The sequence below is a fragment of the Pinus tabuliformis genome, chromosome 3_2 (genome assembly GCF_031772625.1).
Source record: "Pinus tabuliformis cultivar Carrire ecotype Pingquan chromosome 3_2, CPIR1, whole genome shotgun sequence".
NCBI classification, from domain to species: domain Eukaryota; kingdom Viridiplantae; phylum Streptophyta; class Pinopsida; order Pinales; family Pinaceae; genus Pinus; species Pinus tabuliformis.
This window is the reverse complement of record NC_142302.1, coordinates 163590979-163609747: the sequence shown is the minus strand read 5'-3', so window position 1 is coordinate 163609747 and position 18769 is coordinate 163590979. Positions and strand designations below refer to the sequence as shown.

Here is an 18769-nt window from a genome sequence, read left to right as displayed (position 1 = left end):
CAATTTGCAGTGGTTTTCCCACAGGGAGGAGCTGACGGAGCAGCGGCTCATCAAATGTTCCATGGTTTCCTCTTGGGAGAAGCAAAGGGCGCAGCGGGATGGGCCTTGGCTTCCCTTCCTCAGAATCTGGTCCCAGGTGAGCGCTCTACCGTGTAGAATGGTCCAAATGAAAAAAGAGATTTTAGGCCAGTGCTTGATTTCCCAAAGATTTTTCCATTGATTTGTTTCCGGTTGATGATTTTGGTTGCTTTTAAGGTGGTAGGCTTCTGCTATTGTGAAATTTCCTTGAATGCGTTTGCCCCATCTGAGAATGTCAGACCCTGTTTTCCTTGCTATTTTCCGAGAAGCCATCTCTGTATAGTAGTCTTGCCATCTGTCGGTTTCTGGCGCTCCTTCCCAGTCCTCTTTAAATTTCCAATTGCGCCAGTATCCAGCCTCATCAGGCTTCCAGAAGTTGCCAACAGTTGAAGCCCCGGCCTGGGACGAGAAGGCAAGGATGACATGGAGGTTGTCTTTTTGTATGAGACGGTCTCGTTGCTGCCAGGATTCCTCCCAGAATCTGGCTTTGTCCCCTGCCCGAATTTCCCAGAAACTGTGCTCCCTTATCAGGTCCTTGCTGCCTCTCGCCAGGTTCCAGATTGCAGAGCCTCTGGTCTCTGTCGTGCTTCTCAGTCTTTCTTCGATTTCCCCTGCCGCGTCGTATTTTCTTTCCCATAGCACCTTCCATAGGTCAGGGCCACCCTGAAGCCACCTCCACCAGAGCTTCGCACCCATAACTTGGTTGAGGACGAAGGGGTCGCGGAGTCCTAGACCGCCATCTTTAGGGAGCCGGCAAAGCCACTCCCATGAGATAAGGGCCCACTTTCTTGTTTTGTTGGTCCCCTGCCAGAGGAAGTTTTTGAACAGGGAAACCAGCTTTTGGCTTGCAGTCTTTGGAATTGCTTGGCACGAGAGCTGGTAATTTGGGATGGCCTGCAGAACAGCTTTCAATAAGGTTATCCGACTTGGGGCATTCAACGAGCGGTGGGTCCAGTTCTCCATTTTATTTCGGATTTTCTTTATTAGTAGATTCCAGTTGGCCGACCGGAATTGGTGCTCATGTAGCATGATACCCAGGTATTTGGATGGGAAGGATCCCCTGTTGAAGCCTAGAGTACGAGCCAGGAATCTTTGGGCTACCAAGGAGGTGTTGAAGAAAAACACTTCCGATTTATCCTTATTGATCTCCATTCCGGAGGCTTTGCTGAATTGAGATAAGGATTTGATAATTCTTTGGGCCTCCTTTAGAGTGGCTTGACCGTAAAGCATCACGTCATCTACAAATTGCTGGTGGGAGACCAGAATGTCTTCTCCGCAGATTCGGAGGCCTTTTATCTGTTCCTTGGAAACCTGAGCCTTAACCAATCTACCTAGGCCTTCTGCGGCTAGGATGAAGAGGAAGGGAGACAGGGGGTCTCCCTGCCTTAGCCCACGAGAGGGAGTGAAAGCTTCAGAGGGGGAGCCGTTTAGGAGAATTGACATGACAGGAGAGCTAACCATAGACAGGATCCATTTTATCCATCTTTGATCAAATCCATAGGCTTTTAGGATACCTGCCAGGTAGTTCCAGCTGAGCCGATCAAACGCCTTGGCCAGGTCAAGTTTGATAAGCATGCCTGGGGCACGGGAGCTTTTCAGGGAATGAATCACTTCCTGGGCAACTATGATGCCATCTGTGATCTGCCGTCCTTTGACAAAGCCAGTTTGCTCCGGGGCAATGAGATCCGGCAGGATCGGCTTGAGCCTGTTGACCATGATAGTTGCAAGGATTTTGTAGACAACGTTACATAGGGAGATGGGCCTAAAACCCTGCGGTTCATCTGAGTAGCCAGACTTTGGTATCAACGCCAGGAAGGTGGTGTTCAAACCTTGGTGCATGCGCTTGGAGCACCTGGATTCCTCCACAAGATCAAGCAGATCATTTCCCATGAAGCTCCAAGTCGCCTGATAAAATTCACCCATCGGGACTCAGGGCCTTATTTTTAGCCATTTTGTTTATTTTTTCCACCAGGTCATCCTTGGTGATTACCTTGAGAAGGCCCAGGTTTTGATCTCTGGAGACTTTCTTAGGAATATGGTGGCTGATTTTGTCTATGTCCTCGGATCTATTGATATTTGGTTCGGAGAGAATACCTTTGAAGTGCTCCACCAAGAGATGTTCTATTTCATCCTGCTAAGTCACTCTGTTTCCCTCCTTGTCTTTCAAGGAGAAGATTATGTTGTGTTGGCGATGGTTCATCATGGCTTTGTGGAAGAATTTGGAGTTTTTGTCTCCTTCTTTGAGCCATTGGATTCGGGATTTCTGCTTCCATAGGATTTCCTCCTGTTTTCGCCTTTCCTCTAATTGAGTGATTACTCTACCTTCCTCCTCTGCCAGATCCTGACTTCGACCTTCCAAGATGATTTGCTGCTAGATTCTTTCCATTCTGGATTGGAGTTTGCCCTGCTCCTGTTGGATATTGCCAAATTCTTCCTTGTTCCACTTTTTGATTTTGCTTTTAATTTCTTTGAGCCTTAGCTGAAATGAGTGCATTTTGTTGTGGCCCTCCTTTCCACTTTTGTTGTCCTGCCACCAGCCTCTTACTTTGTCTAGGAAGTCAGGGGCTCTGAGCCAAAAGGACTCGAACTGGAAGGGTCTCTTTTTGTTCTGATTATTTAAGGCTATTTCCAACTTTATTGGCCAGTGGTCCGACCCTGTTGAGGGTAGGATAGAGGCTTCATAGAAGATATCCAGCCCGATTATGTGCTCTGAGATGAGGAATCTGTCCAGTCTTGAAGCAATCTGTTTGGACCCGCCTCTTCTGTTATTCCATGTGAATTTCCCGTTTATGGTTGGGATGTCAACCACTCTTAATTCTGTCTGCACTTCTCTGAATCTTTCCATTTCTGGGTCTTCCCTGCTTATTCCACCTTTTTTCTCTTCTCGAGAAGCGATTAAGTTGAAGTCTCCTGCCAGGATCCATCTCTGCTCCTGGTGCAAACTTCGAAGCTTAGTCAGCTGATTGAGGAACAGGTCTCTGTCTGCACAGGTGTGGGGACCATATACAGCCGAGATTACCACCCATTCGCTTTGTCCTATTAGTCTGAATCTCCCAGTGAGGATTCTTGGCATTCCTATCCACCAGTCGGCGAGGACTTCAGCTGGGTTCCAGAGAATAGCTATCCCTCCTGCACTTCCTTTGGGATCTATAGTGACATGTTCGTATCTTGGTTTTATTTTATTGAGAATTTCATCCATTTTCTGGCCTGGGATTTTGGTTTCTTGGAAAAGCATAACCTGAGGTTTGTCTTTTTTGAGTCGTGTTGCCAGATGTCTCTGTTTTCCTTTGCTATTTAAGCCTCTGATATTCCACGAGGTCAAAATCATTGGTTAACTTGGGAAAGGGTTTGGAACACCGCTAATAGCGGGACTACTTTTCCAGTATTGACTAACGTTTCTCCCATGATTTGGATGGAGTCCTTAATATTTCTTGTTCCTCTTTTTTTCCCCCCTTTATTTTGTCCATTCTGATCTGGTCTGCTTTCCTTTTGAGTCTCTTGGTTTTCTTCTGTTGAGGCTTTGCCTTTTTCTAGTTTGGTTTTGTATTGTTGGAAGGTTTCAGTATACAGCTTCTTTTGTTCTTCAGGAATAAACCTCTCATCCAGGTTCTTCCATTCATGCAGCAAGTTTTCCAACACTTCCTCTTCCTGGCTTAGGTCCTCCCTACTGGACTCCTGGTCTGTCTCCATCTGATCAGTTTGTTCATCTATTTCCTTATCTTGTTCTGGTGTCTCACTCAGGGCTTTTCTTTTAGCTAGGTTTCTTTTGCAGTTTTCACTGCAGTCTGAGCCTTTATCCTCCTGATTTTCCATGAGTTGATCTTCCTCATCCTCCTCTACCTGCAGTATAGCGAAACTGTTTGGTTTCACTGTGTCGGGTTGTTTGCCTTTCTTATCTTTCTGGGGGGGTTCCTTGTTGGCTTTCCTTTTGTTTCTCACCTCTTGGAATTCCTCCTGGTCCGGCTCTCTCTTTTTTTTTGGGGCCCTCTGTTTTCTTCTTCCTCCCTGGTTATTGGACATTCCTTTGCTAGATGGCCGTGGATATGGCACCTGCGACACCTAAACGGGATGTGTTCATAGTCTATGTTCTGCTGCCAAATTCTTCATGATATTCAAGCTCTATGGTGTCAGGGATGGGGTTTGCTAGGTTCATGTAGACACAGATCCTGGCATACGAGGTGTATCTACCTTTCTTTGTAGTTTCTGCTATTTTCACGAAGCTTCCTATTGAGTTGCCTATTCCTTCCAGGATATCCGGGTCCCAGAAGTCTATGGGGAGCCCAAATAAGCGGACCCAGACAGGAGCAACCAAAAAGGTTTCTTTGTCAGGGTTGTAGCAATCTTCCCAGAAGCGCATGAACAGACCAGCATTATTATAAAAATACGGGCCATTATCAAATACCTTTTCTCTATCTTTCAGGTTAAAGAAGATTACCGTAAAGAAGCCTTTCGCTCCCAGCTTGAGCTCGATGTGGCCTTGGGGCTGCCATTTCTGCTGTATCCACTTGGTGAGGTCTCTTTCCGACGGCCAGACTCCGACAAACTTGCAGATAAGGGCATGGTCCCTCATGTAACTTCGGTACTTTTCCAGCTTGTTCGCTGGGATCACATATCTGGGTTTCTCTGTTGTACATGGCAGGCACTTTCCTCTGCGGCCTGTTTGCCAGGCAGCTCCTAGCACCGGGCCCGTGTTCTTCCGTTCCTCTGTCTCCTGGCTACTCTGTCCGTCTCCTGTCGCCGTATCTCGGTAGGAGGGGATCTCTCCCCTCCTGACATCTTCTGTCATACCTTTGTTGCTTTGGCCACTGTCAGTTGTTGTTGGACTGGTCTGTGTCGGTTTTCCACACTTCCTTCATGACTTCCTTAGGTTTTCACCGCCTTGCTGCCATGAGGGTTTGAGTTGCAGAGCCCAGGATGGCATTGACTTTGATGTATCTCTTGTTGAACTGAATATTTCTCTAAGAAGAAGGTTTTTTATTTTTCCCCCAAGTGGGTTTTCCTGGGGTAAACATTGTGTCTCTATTGTTTCATTGTATTTATGGTCAAATTTCTGAATGTGTAATTGCTTAATAATACATTGAAGTGTTAAATAATCATCTACATCATTGGAAGTAATTATCAACTTTTAGAAATAACCTGCTAGTATATTTTTGCTCTCGAAAAACCAACAACTATCAATTCCAACTAGCTATGTGTATGATTTTATTTGTGTCCATGAATGTGCTGGTGCATTCCCATGCCAATAGCCAACTCCTGTAAAGGTGTCTACTTTGGAACTCCTCCTCTACCAGACTCTCCCTCACCACCTCCTTCTCCACCACCTCTTGTAACTAGTCAAGGGTCAAGTCCATGATAGGCCTCTTAGTGTCAACCTTCCATGCGGCAATGGTGTCAATCCTAGCCAACAAACCTCCACGTCAACTGTTTTTTGAAGCTACACAATCAGAAATTGTAGTAGATGTACACTATAGCATTAAGGCGGTTGGATTTCAACCTCTATGAGGGTCATAAAATATAAATTTAAAATACATAATTTAGAGGGTCACAAGGCATATAATTATAATTTATAATGAATTCAAAATCTAATTTGTAAATGTTTAAATTGTTGCACTTCATAATGTGTATGTTCTCAAACATACTCCAATTGCATTCACACCCTAAAAGCATACATGATTAGCTAACCACCCAAATCACAAGTTTTTTATCAATTGAGTACTCTTAAGCCATAAGAAGCATATGTGACATAAAAAAAGACATTGAAATTTGAAACAAAGCAAGAAGAGATACTGAAATTCAAAAAAAATAACATTCTTATCTAGCATTTTGGTCTAACATAATTTAAAGAAAAAACATAATTTATTTTATTAGATACCTTAAAAAAAAACATAATTTTTTAAAACAAACAAACTCTTAACATCATTTTAATTATAATTAAAAAGAACTACGCCAAATAAATAAAGAAAACATATTTAAAAAACAGTATTTAAAAAAATGAAATACAATTTAAGAAATTTCAAAAAGAAAAAAGAAAAAACATGCTTAGAAAGAAAAAAGAAAAAAAAAAGATCGGAAAGAAATTTAATATTTATATATAAATATCAAAGATACAAAAGAATAAATGAGTTGAATCATTTGGGGCGTGATTCTTGAAATCATCCCTCCCCCACCACCTACTGCCTAGTCAGTAGGGGAAGAGGACAGGAGGGCAGTGGAATGAGAACCAAGGCCATGATGAGTGATTTGGCAATTGCATCCCACCAACCACCCCCCGCCAAACCCTCAATTAAACTCATTTTTATTCAAGTTCTATCCCAAAACTTCATATAGATCAATTCCATGACATTTGTATGAAAGCACTTTCTTCAAGCACACATACACTTTTTTTTAAATATATTTATATTCCATATGAGGAATATACATTTTCAGTCATTAAAGGACTTAGACAACAAGGCTTGAAGCCACTGCAAGGATATACTCATTATGAGCTCAACATGCCACATGTGATAACTAAAACCGAGTGGGGAGGATAACAACATTTCTTACAACCACTAAACTTAATCCAACTGACATGTATATATATATAGTTTAAAAAAATTTATTTCATTTTTTTTAATATGTTAAAAACATGTATTTCCAATTTCTAGTAAATTGTATTTCAGTTGTTTTAAAATATTTTTTCAAGGGTTGTTTTTCTTTTATAATTAAAATGATGGCAGAAGCACAATTTTCTAAAAATAAAAATAAAATAAAAGATTCTTTGTTAATAAAAATATTTATATTAATAAAAAAAATTATAATTTTTACTGATTTCTTTTCTTTATATATCTTGTTTTGTAATATTATTATAATCAATCTTTTTTATAATAATAAATTTTATTAATAATTCCTTTTAATAAAATTATTTTGAACAATTTCTTTCAATAGATTTATAAATATTAAATTTACAGATATTATAAATAAATAAAGAAAGAAAATAAAATAAAAATAAAAAATATATATATTTAGAATAAATTTACTTTGAATAAATATTTCTTACTTTAGAATACAAAATTTTGTTTTATTAAAAATGGCTATTTAATCAAACTAGCTGTTATAATCTTCGGTAATATTATTATTATAATTCTCTTTATTAATAATATTACCAATTATTTTTAATAACATCACTTGTAATTAATTTATATAAATTTAGAAATATTATAAATAAATATTATTATTTATAATTAATTTCATTTTAATCAATTATTTCTTCTATATAATAATTTTGATTAATATTAATAAAAAATTCTTGAGTCAAACTGATCATTATAATCTAACAGCTAGTTGGCTTTTCTCTACGTCTATTTATTTTGTTGCCTAGATCGAGTTCCTCATCTTGTTTTGAAGATGAATCACACTAGTTGGTTCGAAACGCGTCAACGTGATTTTCTCCTATGTGATTTTTACCGAAAAATTCTTTGTCAAAAATAAATTATATTGTTTTTTTTAAGTATTCTCAAAAAATAGTTTTTATTAAAAAAATGATTTCCCTTATTTTGCAGCTCTATCTCAATTTTTTTTGTTTTTTCCTCTCTATTTTTATTTCTTTTTCCCATCCTTGGCATTTTTTTTTCCATTTTTTTAATTATTTATTTGCAATAGCATTGGACTTTCTAGGAAATGGTTTCGAAAATGCAGCAATTTTGAACTCACATAAAAGGGGATGCTACTTATAGCATTTGTTTTCAATTAGAGGGTTGACTTTAAGATTTTGGCTGTAAGGGTGCCAGTGGTCAAGGCCACAGGTTTCAAAGTTGTACTTTCGAGCCTCAAAAAAGGGGCTGCTATTAAAAGCATTTTTTTTTCAATTTTGAGGTTGATTTTAAGATTTTGGTTGCAACAGTAAAGGCTGTTAAGGCTACTGGTTCAAAAAAAAAAGGTGATTTTGACCCTGAAGAAGGCAAAAAAAAGGTGTTTATCATGGCAACACTTTCCATTTCAGGGGTTGATTTTAATGGTTTTGCTCACAAAATTTTAAATTGATAAGGCCACTCCAAAAAAAAACAGTGCTGCTAGTAGCACCACTTTACAAAATGAAGCTAAAAATAGCAGCTGAATGTGACCTCTAAAAAAAAGAGAACTTTTGAGCATTCTCATCAAGTCAATATCTATGTACGAAAATAAATTTCAATCGGATATTTAACTACTTGCATTTTCCTACTTATACTTGATAATAAAAACAAAACTGTATATATTGGAGAAGAAACAAATAGTGCTCTAATTTTTTCAATAGCCAATAGAAAATTAACATTCACTGTTGATAAAGAATTTTGTACGAATTAGAATAATTCATTACCTAACAAGACGATAGACAGACATTGTCATTAAGGAAGATCCCACCACGAGAAGAGCATCACCTCCCGTAACCATTTCCATAGCTCTATCCGCTCTCTCTTTGGGAACGTTATCTCCAAAAAGCACAACCTTCAAAAGTTTCAGCAATCTTGAGTAAAAATTGAGAACACTAATGGAATTTCTAAATTCATTTTTTTCATTTGGAAATAGAACATTTTGCAATGTGCATTAATCACGTCTAATACAAATTACATTATAATGCCATTAGAACTATGATAATGGACAAAGTCAAAGATTTAAGATTTATTTTCGTACAAAATGGTAGGGACAATGTCAAGTTATGCAATCATAAAAGAAAGCATTTCAACAATAAGACCAATGATCTTTTCAAAGCATATACCAAAAACACATATGGGATTGAGAAAAAATAAATAAAAGTTGATGTCCCACAACGTAGACTTGCCGACACATTAGCAAACTCAAAGAATGGAGTCTTAAGTTTGACCTAGGAAGATATGGCAAAAATTGTGGGTAATAACTCAACTTATGCATAAATATCCAAAACTTCATGAGGATTATCACTCCATAACAAATCCATAAAATTATATGGTCAAGCATAATAGATATAAGCATTAGATGTTGGGCTTACTCCACAAGTGTTTTGGGGTATTAATAATTATAGACAAGAGTGTTAGTGATTAAGGTGCACGAGAGGTTTTACCCCTCATGTGGCATCAGGGTTTACCTTATGCATTTCATCACATATGACAGATATTTGCAGATAATATTGATGAATTTTTGGTTAGATCCGAAGGCATTATCATGGACGTCCACACTCTCCCTAGCACTTCCCTTATGGCTCATTTCAACCGCCACCTCAATGGTGGGTGCACGGTGTTTAGAAGAGAGTGATTGATTGCATAAACAATTATATGATATCCCTAGAGCTTAGCAAGATTTCTCATTATGATGTATTCAGCTTTGTGGGGATGTTCTATGTATTTATTTTGTTAATGGTGGAGACAGCACTTTGCATGGTTCGGATCCTATATTGTTCTAGTCATCACATAACTAGGTGAGGTGATATGGTCAGACATTGTTGGTGGCACATGATGCCTAGGTGAAGCTTCCTAGCACTTTGGTTACAATTTTGCCTATACTTTACATCTTGATATTATTGACATTTTCTCATGTGGATCAATTGGTATATGTACTCCTTTTCACATTATTCCAAGCATTATTATCATTACTTTTATGGTTCAATATGATTTGGATACTTCAATGTGAGAGCGCTAGGTACTATGTGGTTTTATGACGCTCAGATCATTGTATCATAACATTGAGAGTCAAGACACCCTTTTGATGGAACACTCACCTAATGCACACATGTTGAGATTGAATGTAGCCTTTGGCAACTAGCTTCACCCATGTTCTTGACCTTGGGGGCTTATGAATGGAGCACCCTCACTTATTTGGCATGGTTTCACACTTGGAGGAGTTATTTTGCAATGGACTATGGGTTGTAGTGGAGTGCTCACCTATGTTCACACAAGTTGACGCACCCATACATGTTTTGGCACTATATTATTGGGGCTATCCCCTTTTCCATTAGTTTGTTGGAGTGGTTATGACTTGTCACATGGATCATCACATTATTATATTATATTGCTAAAGTTTGTTAAGTTATGGTATGTTCTATGCTTATAACAATTTAATTGTTTTTCTTATTATATTCCACATATTAGCAATCACATGTACATAAAGTAAAGTGCAGATAGAACATTAAACGATCGACAGAAAACAGGGGAAGACAAGAGACACAAGATGTGGCGGCTAGCCAGGGACAAAGCCCACAATGTGTGGGGAAACCCTTTGATCAAATCTTCTTTTATCTTCAATAATTCAGCAGACAGAAATAGTACAATAGATCTTATTCATATCAGCAGTAACAAACCCTAGATCAGCAGCATCAGCATTAGCGGCTTCATCATCAAACTAGGGCAGACGATATCTCACAAACCGACCGTCGGATCGACTTGATTCCACCACCAAAAGTTGCGGCTTCCAAAGGAGGTTCAGATGAACCTACAGCGCAGTTTAGATGAGGAGATCTTCTAGTCCACGTAGGTCAAACTTTACTTCTGCAGTTGCAGCTTCAGTTTCGACAGCTTCCGGCTTCAAACTAAGGCAGTCGATATCTTGCAAACCGTCCGTCGGATTGACTTGATTCTACCACCAAAAGTTGCGGCTTTCAGAGGAGGTTCAGATGAACCTACAACGCAGTTCAGATGAGGACATCTTCTAGTCCATGCAGGTCAAACTTTACTTCTGCAGTTGCAGCTTCAGTTTCGGCAACTTCCAGCTTCAAACTAGGGCAGTCGATATCTTGCAAACCGTCTGTCGGATTGACTTGATTCCACCACCAAAAGTTGCAGCTTTCAGAGGAGGTTCAGATGAACCTACAACACAGTTCAGATGAGGAGATCTTCTAGTCCACGCAGGTCAATCTTTACTTCTGCAGTTGCAGCTTCCGACTTCACATGTGTGAGGGAGAGACCCTTTTCTACGCAGTAGAGAGAGAGATGTGATGATATGAGTGAGTCCAAATGAGGAAAAGTCCTCCTGTATTTATACATAACGTTGGTGTTTGAATAGATGCAACTATTGGGCTTCTGAGCCCACATGAGTTGTAGGTCGGCTTGATGATAATTCCATAATCAAAATAAATTCATACCTCCATGAATACTTATCAGAATCGGATGATCTTTATATCAATCCTACACCTCTCGATGAGAGGAATCTAATAAAAATATTATCAGCCATGAATAAGATGACCTACATGAAGTTTTGCCCTGGTTGCCAATTTTAACACTCCTTTTCAACGAGGGAGAACTTCATCTACAATATGTCTATTGGTTGTTACTATTCATCCATCAAATGCACTGCCCTGTACAGCCTGACCCTTGCCTTGCTTTGCTCTATTCTGCCTGTTCTGCTTTGTCTTGTTCTGCCCTGTACTGATCTGTACGGCTCTGCTCTGTTATGCTCTGCTCTGCTTTTGCATTGTTCTACTCTGCTTTTGTCTAAATTATGAAGAAGAAGAAATGATCGAGGATGTATCATACTGACTCAAAGTCAGTCTCAGAGTATGTACCACTGGCCCCAAACCAATCTCAACCAACCTGAAGTCAGTGTCATAGTGAGTACAACTCCACTGGTCCCAAACTAGTATCATCCTCCACTGACTCAAAGTCAATCTCAGAATGCATACCACTGGTCCCAGACCAGTCTCAGCCGACCCGAAGTCAGCTTCATAGTAAGTACCACTCCTACCACTGGTCCCAGACCAGTATCACATTCTCAAAGAGTGTACCACTGGTCCCGGACCAGTCCCAACCAACCTGAAGTCAGTGTCATAGTATGTACCACTCTCACTGGTCCCAGACCAGTACTGCACTAACACGAAGTCAGTCTCAGAGTATGTACCATTGGTCTCAGACCAGTCTCAACCGACCCGAAGTCAGTGTCATAGTATGTACCACTCTCACTGGTCCCAGACTAGTACTGCACTGGCACGAAGTCAGTTTCAGAGTATGTACCACTGGTCCCAGATCAATGGAAGTCATCTTAGCGTAGGGAGTACGATAGATACAACGATGCGTCCATCGGTACTACTATGGTCCCTAACTTCATTTCCCTGCGCATTGATCAGATGAGAGGTACTTCCCATGAGTCCCGGACTGCATGGGTAGGATTCCTCGATAGGAGAACTAATCAATCCTGTCCTCACAGGAGAACACATCAATCCTGCTACAATAGCCATGGAGAACACATCAATCCAGGACGTCATGGAGAACACATTAATCCAGGCCTCACAGGAGAACACATCAATCCTGCTATAGTCGCCATGGAGAACACATCAATCCAGGCCTCACAGGTGAACACATCAATCCTGCTACAATCGCCATGGAGAACACATCAATCCAGGCCTCACAGGAGAACTAATCATTCTGCTACACAGGAGAGCGAATCATCCTGTTCCACAAGAGAGCGAATCATCTTGTCCCACAAGAGAGCGAATCATCTTGTTCTAGTGCGCACCACCAAGGGAGGGTGAGTCACCCTGTTGTCGTATGTTGCTCTAGTAAGAACCGCAAGCCCTCAGAGCTCCCAGAGCTTAATGTATGCAACATGCAGGACCCTTGTACAAGGATTTCTTGACGACTCCAAGTCGTTTAGGAAAATCACGGATTAGATCTTTCCTTGGGGCTTTGACAAGGTGTATCGACCTGTACATCATCTTAATGCGATGGAGCCTCCTTGCTCATCGACTTACCATATCTCAAATGATGTCTATCTGCTGGAGAAATCGACGAATACAGGATTCCTCAATAATCGAATCCCACCTCTAGTTGTTACAGAGAATCATAGTGGTATCCAATGTAAATTCAAACAGATCACTAAAGAGCTTTCGTAACCAGACTGCCTCACAGGAGGCCATGCTAGCAGCAATATACTCTGCTTCGACAGTGCTCAAAGCCACCGACTTCTGCTTCCTGCTCATCCAGGATATCGAAGCAGATCCCAAGGTGAAACAGCACCCGGAAGTGCTCTTACAATCCACCACAGTGCCTGCCCAATCAGCATCAATATATCCAAGTAGTCTCACATCTCCGGCAATGTATCTTAACCCATTAGTAATTGTGCCACGAAGATATCTCAGAAGATTCTTGGCATCAATCCAGTGAGGCTCAACCAAATATGAGCTCACAATGCTAACTGCAAAACATATGTTCGGACGAAGGTTCACCAAGAACATCAAAGCGAATGATTTTATGAAACTCAGAGGCATTTCCCAAATTTGGTCCGACATCACTACCATATAACTTCTAAAAGTATTATTCCTCAAGGTAGTCACAGACTTGCAGTCCATCATACCGAATCTTTCCAATATCTTTACCACATATTTTCCTTGAGATAGGAAAATTTTCCCTGGCTTTTGCCACACTTCAAGTCCTCGGTTCTTCATTTCAAATTCAAAAGCCAACTCCCTCTTACATTTGTGAATGAGAGGGTATGCACCTGTTAGAAAGAGGTCATCCACATACAACACCAGTATGAGAGGCTTGTCATCCTCAACCTTAAGGTAAAGGTTAGGATCGGCTTCACTCCTAGTGAATCCCAGTTTCATCAAGTAGCTATCAATCCTCTCATGCCATGCTCCGGGTGCTTGCTTCAGCCCATAGAGCGCCTTCTTCAACCTGCATACATGAGATTTTCAATCATAAATCTCAAATCCTTCAGGTTGCTCCACATAGACCTCTTCTTTGATCGAACCGTGCAAGAACACGGTCTTGAAATCCATCTGATGTAGGTTCCATCCTTGTGAAGCCACAAGGGCTATGATCAAGCGGATGGTCGTATATCTGGCAACAGGTGCAAATATCACATCATAGTCTATACCTTCCTTCTAGGAGATCCAGGAAACCATGAGCAACAAAATGAGCCTTATACTATTCCGTACTTCCATCTACTACAACTTTATCTTGTAAAGCCATTTTGAAGTTACAATTGTCTCGTCCAAGGGTCTGGGAACTACTTCCCAAACATCATTCTTCATAATAAACTCATGTTCTTTGGTCATAGCATCCTTCCATATTTGATGCTTGACGACATCTGAGAATGATGAAGGCTCATTTTGTATGATCGTGCTCATGATGGTCAGGTATCCCTGATACCTGTTAGGTTTCTTACTTTCACAGAAGGTTCCTCGGGGTGCAGCATGTCCTTCAGCATCATCAAGTATCCCCCTATGCCATGAAGGCCTCTTCCTAGAAGAGGAAGGCTCAGGTGGATATGGGTTCCTCCACATCAGGCATTGTTACATCATCTACCAATAGAAACTTCGGAAGTCTCTGGACAGCTTTCACAATTGTACGATTCTTCCTTTTCGCCAAACCATTCTGCTTAGGAGTATGTGGCGTAGTAGTCTTCCTCTTAATGCCAGCCTCAAGTATGCCTGAGTGAACCAACTGTAATATATCGGAGGTCTTGCTTTGGCTTGAAGGGAATGGTCCCCTTTTTGAGCTTTCCTACGGCACATACACCTTCTTTCTCTACGCGGAATTCGGGCATCCCTGTCCCCATTTGTCTTACATCGGGTAGAGCTTTATAATGAAGGTGGGCAAACCTCGGATGCCAAAGTTTGGACTGAAGAGATGTGTCATAAGACATGACACTTAGTGAACTTCCATCAACCTGATATAATGAATCAACACGAAACCCAAGAATAAAGGCATCTTTAACATTATTTTTCCATATATGTACCTTGCCATCGTTGAAGGTTACCTTGTAGCCTTTGTCTTCCATTGCCGAGATGGACACCGGGTTCTTTTTTAGGTCAGGTGCATTTAATACATCCTGGAATTTCTAGCCTTCTTGAATGGTTGCCCTCTTCCTTGATTCCCAGCTCTTCCTCTTACCTTTGCTATTGAATTTGTCATTCCTTTGATTACCATTAGAGGGATTTTGATCATCGTCCAAGTGTGAGTCCTTTCTATTAGGGCACTCCCTTGCATAGTGACCTGCTTTATCGCAAATGTAACATCGTCCTTTTCTTCCACCCTTAGGTGTAGCCTTTCCTTTTGATTTAGACCTAGAATTATTTCTTTTCTTAGCATGAAAAGAAAAAGCAATAGGAGGACCTTTAGGCAAGGGCATTTCTTGCTCTTCTACCCTTGTTTCTTCTTGAATGCATCTAGCCATTAATTTCTCGAAACCAGGAATTACATTATTGATTAGAAAAGTAGTCCTGAACACGTACCATTCAGATGGTAATCCTCCAAGAGTCGTGAGTGCCATTTCTCTCTTAGTAATAGTCTCCCCAATAGATAGGAGATCGTTCTCTTGGTGATTCTTAAGAAGTATGCTTGCATACTCTCATCTTTACCCTTCTTGATTTCCCTTAGTTTATTTCTAAGAAACAAGACTTGATTTGCATCATTGACTTTAAATAAACTCACCAGTCTATCGTAGATTTCCTTGGAGGTGTCCAGTTCAGAGATGTAGGCCACCAAGTGCTTGTCGATAGTCATAGATGATCTTCTTTGTTTTGACTTCTCCGTTTTTCCATTTGTTCCAGGCAGCAGCGGATGCATTTGATGGAGGCTCAGCAATATTGCCTCTAAATGGCCCAGCACTCCTTGATCTTCTAGGGTTATATCGATATACATCTTCCATCCGTGATAGTCAGCTTTCTCACGAAGCTTGTCTTCAGCAGGAAAGAGTGTTGAGGACCCCATAGTTCTTTTAGGATAACCTTGCCAATCTTCTGTTCGGTGATTGCTCTTGCTCTTGCTCAAGTTTTGTCTTCACCTCAGCTCCGATACCATGTTAAGTTATGGTATGTTCTATGCTTATAACAGATTACTTCTTTTTCTTATTATATTCCATAGATTAGCAATCACATGTACATAAAGTAAAGTGCAGATAGAACATTAAACGATCGATAGAAAACGAGCCAAGACAAGAGACACAAGATGTGGCGACTAGCCAGGTACAAACCCCACAATGTGTGGGGAAACCCTTTGATCAAATCTTCTTTTATCTCCAATAATTCAGCAGAGAGAAATAGTACAATAAATCTGATTCATATCAACAGTAACAAACCCTAGATCAGCAGCATCAGCATTAGCGGCTTCATCATCAAACTAGGGAAGACGATATCTCATAATCCGACCGTCGGATCGGCTTGATTCCACCACCAAAAGTTGTGGCTTCCAGAGGAGGTTCAGATGAACCTACAGCGCAGTTTAGATGAGGAGATCTTCTAGTCCACGTAGGTCAAACTTTACTTCTGCAGTTGCAGCTTCAGTTTCGGTAGCTTCCGGCTTCAAACTAGGGCAATCGATATCTTGCAAACCGTCCGTCGGATTAACTTGATTCCACCACCAAAAGTTGCGGCTTTCAAAGGAGGTTCAGATGAACCTATAGCGCAGTTTAGATGAGGAGATCTTCTAGTCCACACAGGTCAAACTTTACTTCTGCAGTTGTAGCTTCAGTTTCAACAGCGTCCGACTTCAAACTAGGGCAGTCGATATCTTGCAAACCGTCCGTCGGATTGACTTGATTCCACCACCAAAAGTTGCAGCTTTCAGAGGAGGTTCAGATGAACCTACAACATAATTCAGATGAAGAGATCTTCTAGTCCACGCAGGTCAATCTTTACTTCTGCAGTTGCAGCTTCAGTTTCAGCAGCTTCCAGCTTCACGTGTGAGGGAGAGACCCTTTTTTGCGCAGTAGAGAAGAGACTCTTTTCTGCGCAGTAGAGAGAGAGATGTGATGATATGAGTGAGTCCAAATGAGGAAAGGTCCTCCTATATTTATACACAACGTTGGTGTTTTAATAGATGCGAATTTTGGGCTTCTAAGCCTACATCAGTTGTAGGTTGGCTTGATAATATTTCCATAATCAAAATAAATTCATATCTCCATGAATACTTATCGGAATCGGATGATCTTTATATCAATCCTACACCTCTCGACGAGAGGAATCTAATAAAAATATTATTAGCCATGAATAAGATGACCCACATGAAGTTTTGCCCTGGTTGTCAATTCTAGCAAAGTGTCACTCTTGGATGTAACCATTTGCATGTTGTGGGTGTCGGTTATGCCTTGAAGCCACACACTAGAGAGATTTGAGGAGGAATCCACCTTGTGGAGCCTTTATTTCACATAGTTTCATGTTTAGAGGGAACATGCTACTTTGGATTCCACACATGCCTCCTAGAGTTCATTATATTGCACAAGATTCGAAGCCATTGAGGAGTTCCCTCCCTTATTTTATTATTTTTCACACAAGGATGTCTTAGAGATGTTGACTAGTCTATAAGGCATCAAAACCCTAGATGTTGCACTTAATTTTAGCCTTTTTCATGAGGAGTGAATCTCTCACGGAGTATTTTAATATTGGTTTGGAGGTGCTTTAGAAGATGCACTCTAGGAGGAATTACTTAATCATTTGTTGGATCATTTGACAAGGTCAATCACCTACTTGGAGGAGGCGTCCAACCTACCAGAGCTCTTTCATGCATGGAGAATCGTACATGTGGCATGGCCACACATATTCTATTAGTTGTTTGACTTGTCCTCTCAAAATTGTTTGTTGAATAAGGTTATTTTATGATTTCCTAGAATAGCTCTAGGGTTTTGATAAAGATATTATTTTATTTTGGAGGTTGTTGAGCCAAAACTCTGTATATTTGAGGCTCCTCCAACTGTAATGGTTGTTGAAAGTTTGCGGAGACACGGTAGGATGTTGCTCGAGCAACTTTTGTGGTTGTTGAAGCTTGCAGTGGATGCTATTTGAACTAATTTGCTGAATACAAAAGTTGGAACTCTGATCTCTTCAATTGTGTTATGGGAGCTTAATCTGGGTAATCTTGTTCTCGTATTCAAGTGAATTTGCTGATGGTTAATTTCTATCTTGAAATTATATGTTGCCCATAGCTAAAGTGTTTAAATGAAAGGAATATTTCTTGATTACAACTTGTTGGAATTTATCCTTTTAGGTGTGAATATCTCTCATTGCATGCTTGATGAAATTCCCTTCATTAGGACTATAAAATCAGAATTCTTAGTTTATAACCAGCAAGAATTTTATGGTTGTAGAATGCTAATTACAGCTGTAGTTTTCATATTTCCATGAGTAAAATCTCAATAAACTTTTCCCTCAGACTATGTTTCCCAATTAAATCCTTAGGCACTAATCCTGCTTTTCAACCCTCTAAAACTCATGAAATCAACCTCTAAATCTTACTCATGTGAGTTCTGGAATTTATAAAACTGAAAATCTGAATTCAGGTGTCTTTCCATAACAGAAAAAGTATATTCCTTTTTGCTTCTCACACCCCCAAGATGAGGGGGCACTTGCGAAAAAGTTTCACTACACCCTTCATTTTGTCGAAAAACACAGCTAAATGTTTCACCAGTGTGCAGGATGCGCTTTGTAAAATGGGGGGCTTGTGGATGCCCCCCTCTTAGAAAGTGAGATGATTGGATGATTCCTACCCCCCTGCCCCTAAATTTTTTTCTAAAAACCCTACAAATTTTAAAAAATATAAAAAAATGGTTTGGGAATCATTTAAGCTAATTGGCTTAAATTTTATTACAAATCACTTGGTTTACTAGATCATATTGTGTCGCAGATGGGTTATGTGTCTTGAGGGTCTAAGACAAATGTGTATTTCCTCTTTGAGTCTTGTAAATGAAAATATTATGTATTAGAGGGTTGGAGAAACAATTAATCCCCTCATGTAAATTAATTAAATTTTCTAGCAAAATAAAATTAAATCCTAAG

General features: G+C 40.2%; 1 protein-coding gene across 2 annotated transcripts in view; it reads right to left on the bottom strand.

Moving 5' to 3' along the window:
- The window catches only part of LOC149180310 (NAD-dependent protein deacylase SRT2-like), a 278802-nt gene that overhangs the window by 32664 nt on the left and 227369 nt on the right, over positions 1–18769 (bottom strand). For both annotated transcript variants that reach the window (XM_089416014.1, XM_089416015.1), the window contains one exon: positions 8411–8538. In XM_089416014.1, coding sequence (XP_089272140.1) covers positions 8411–8538 — 128 coding nt within the window. The remainder of the gene's footprint in view (positions 1–8410; positions 8539–18769) is intronic.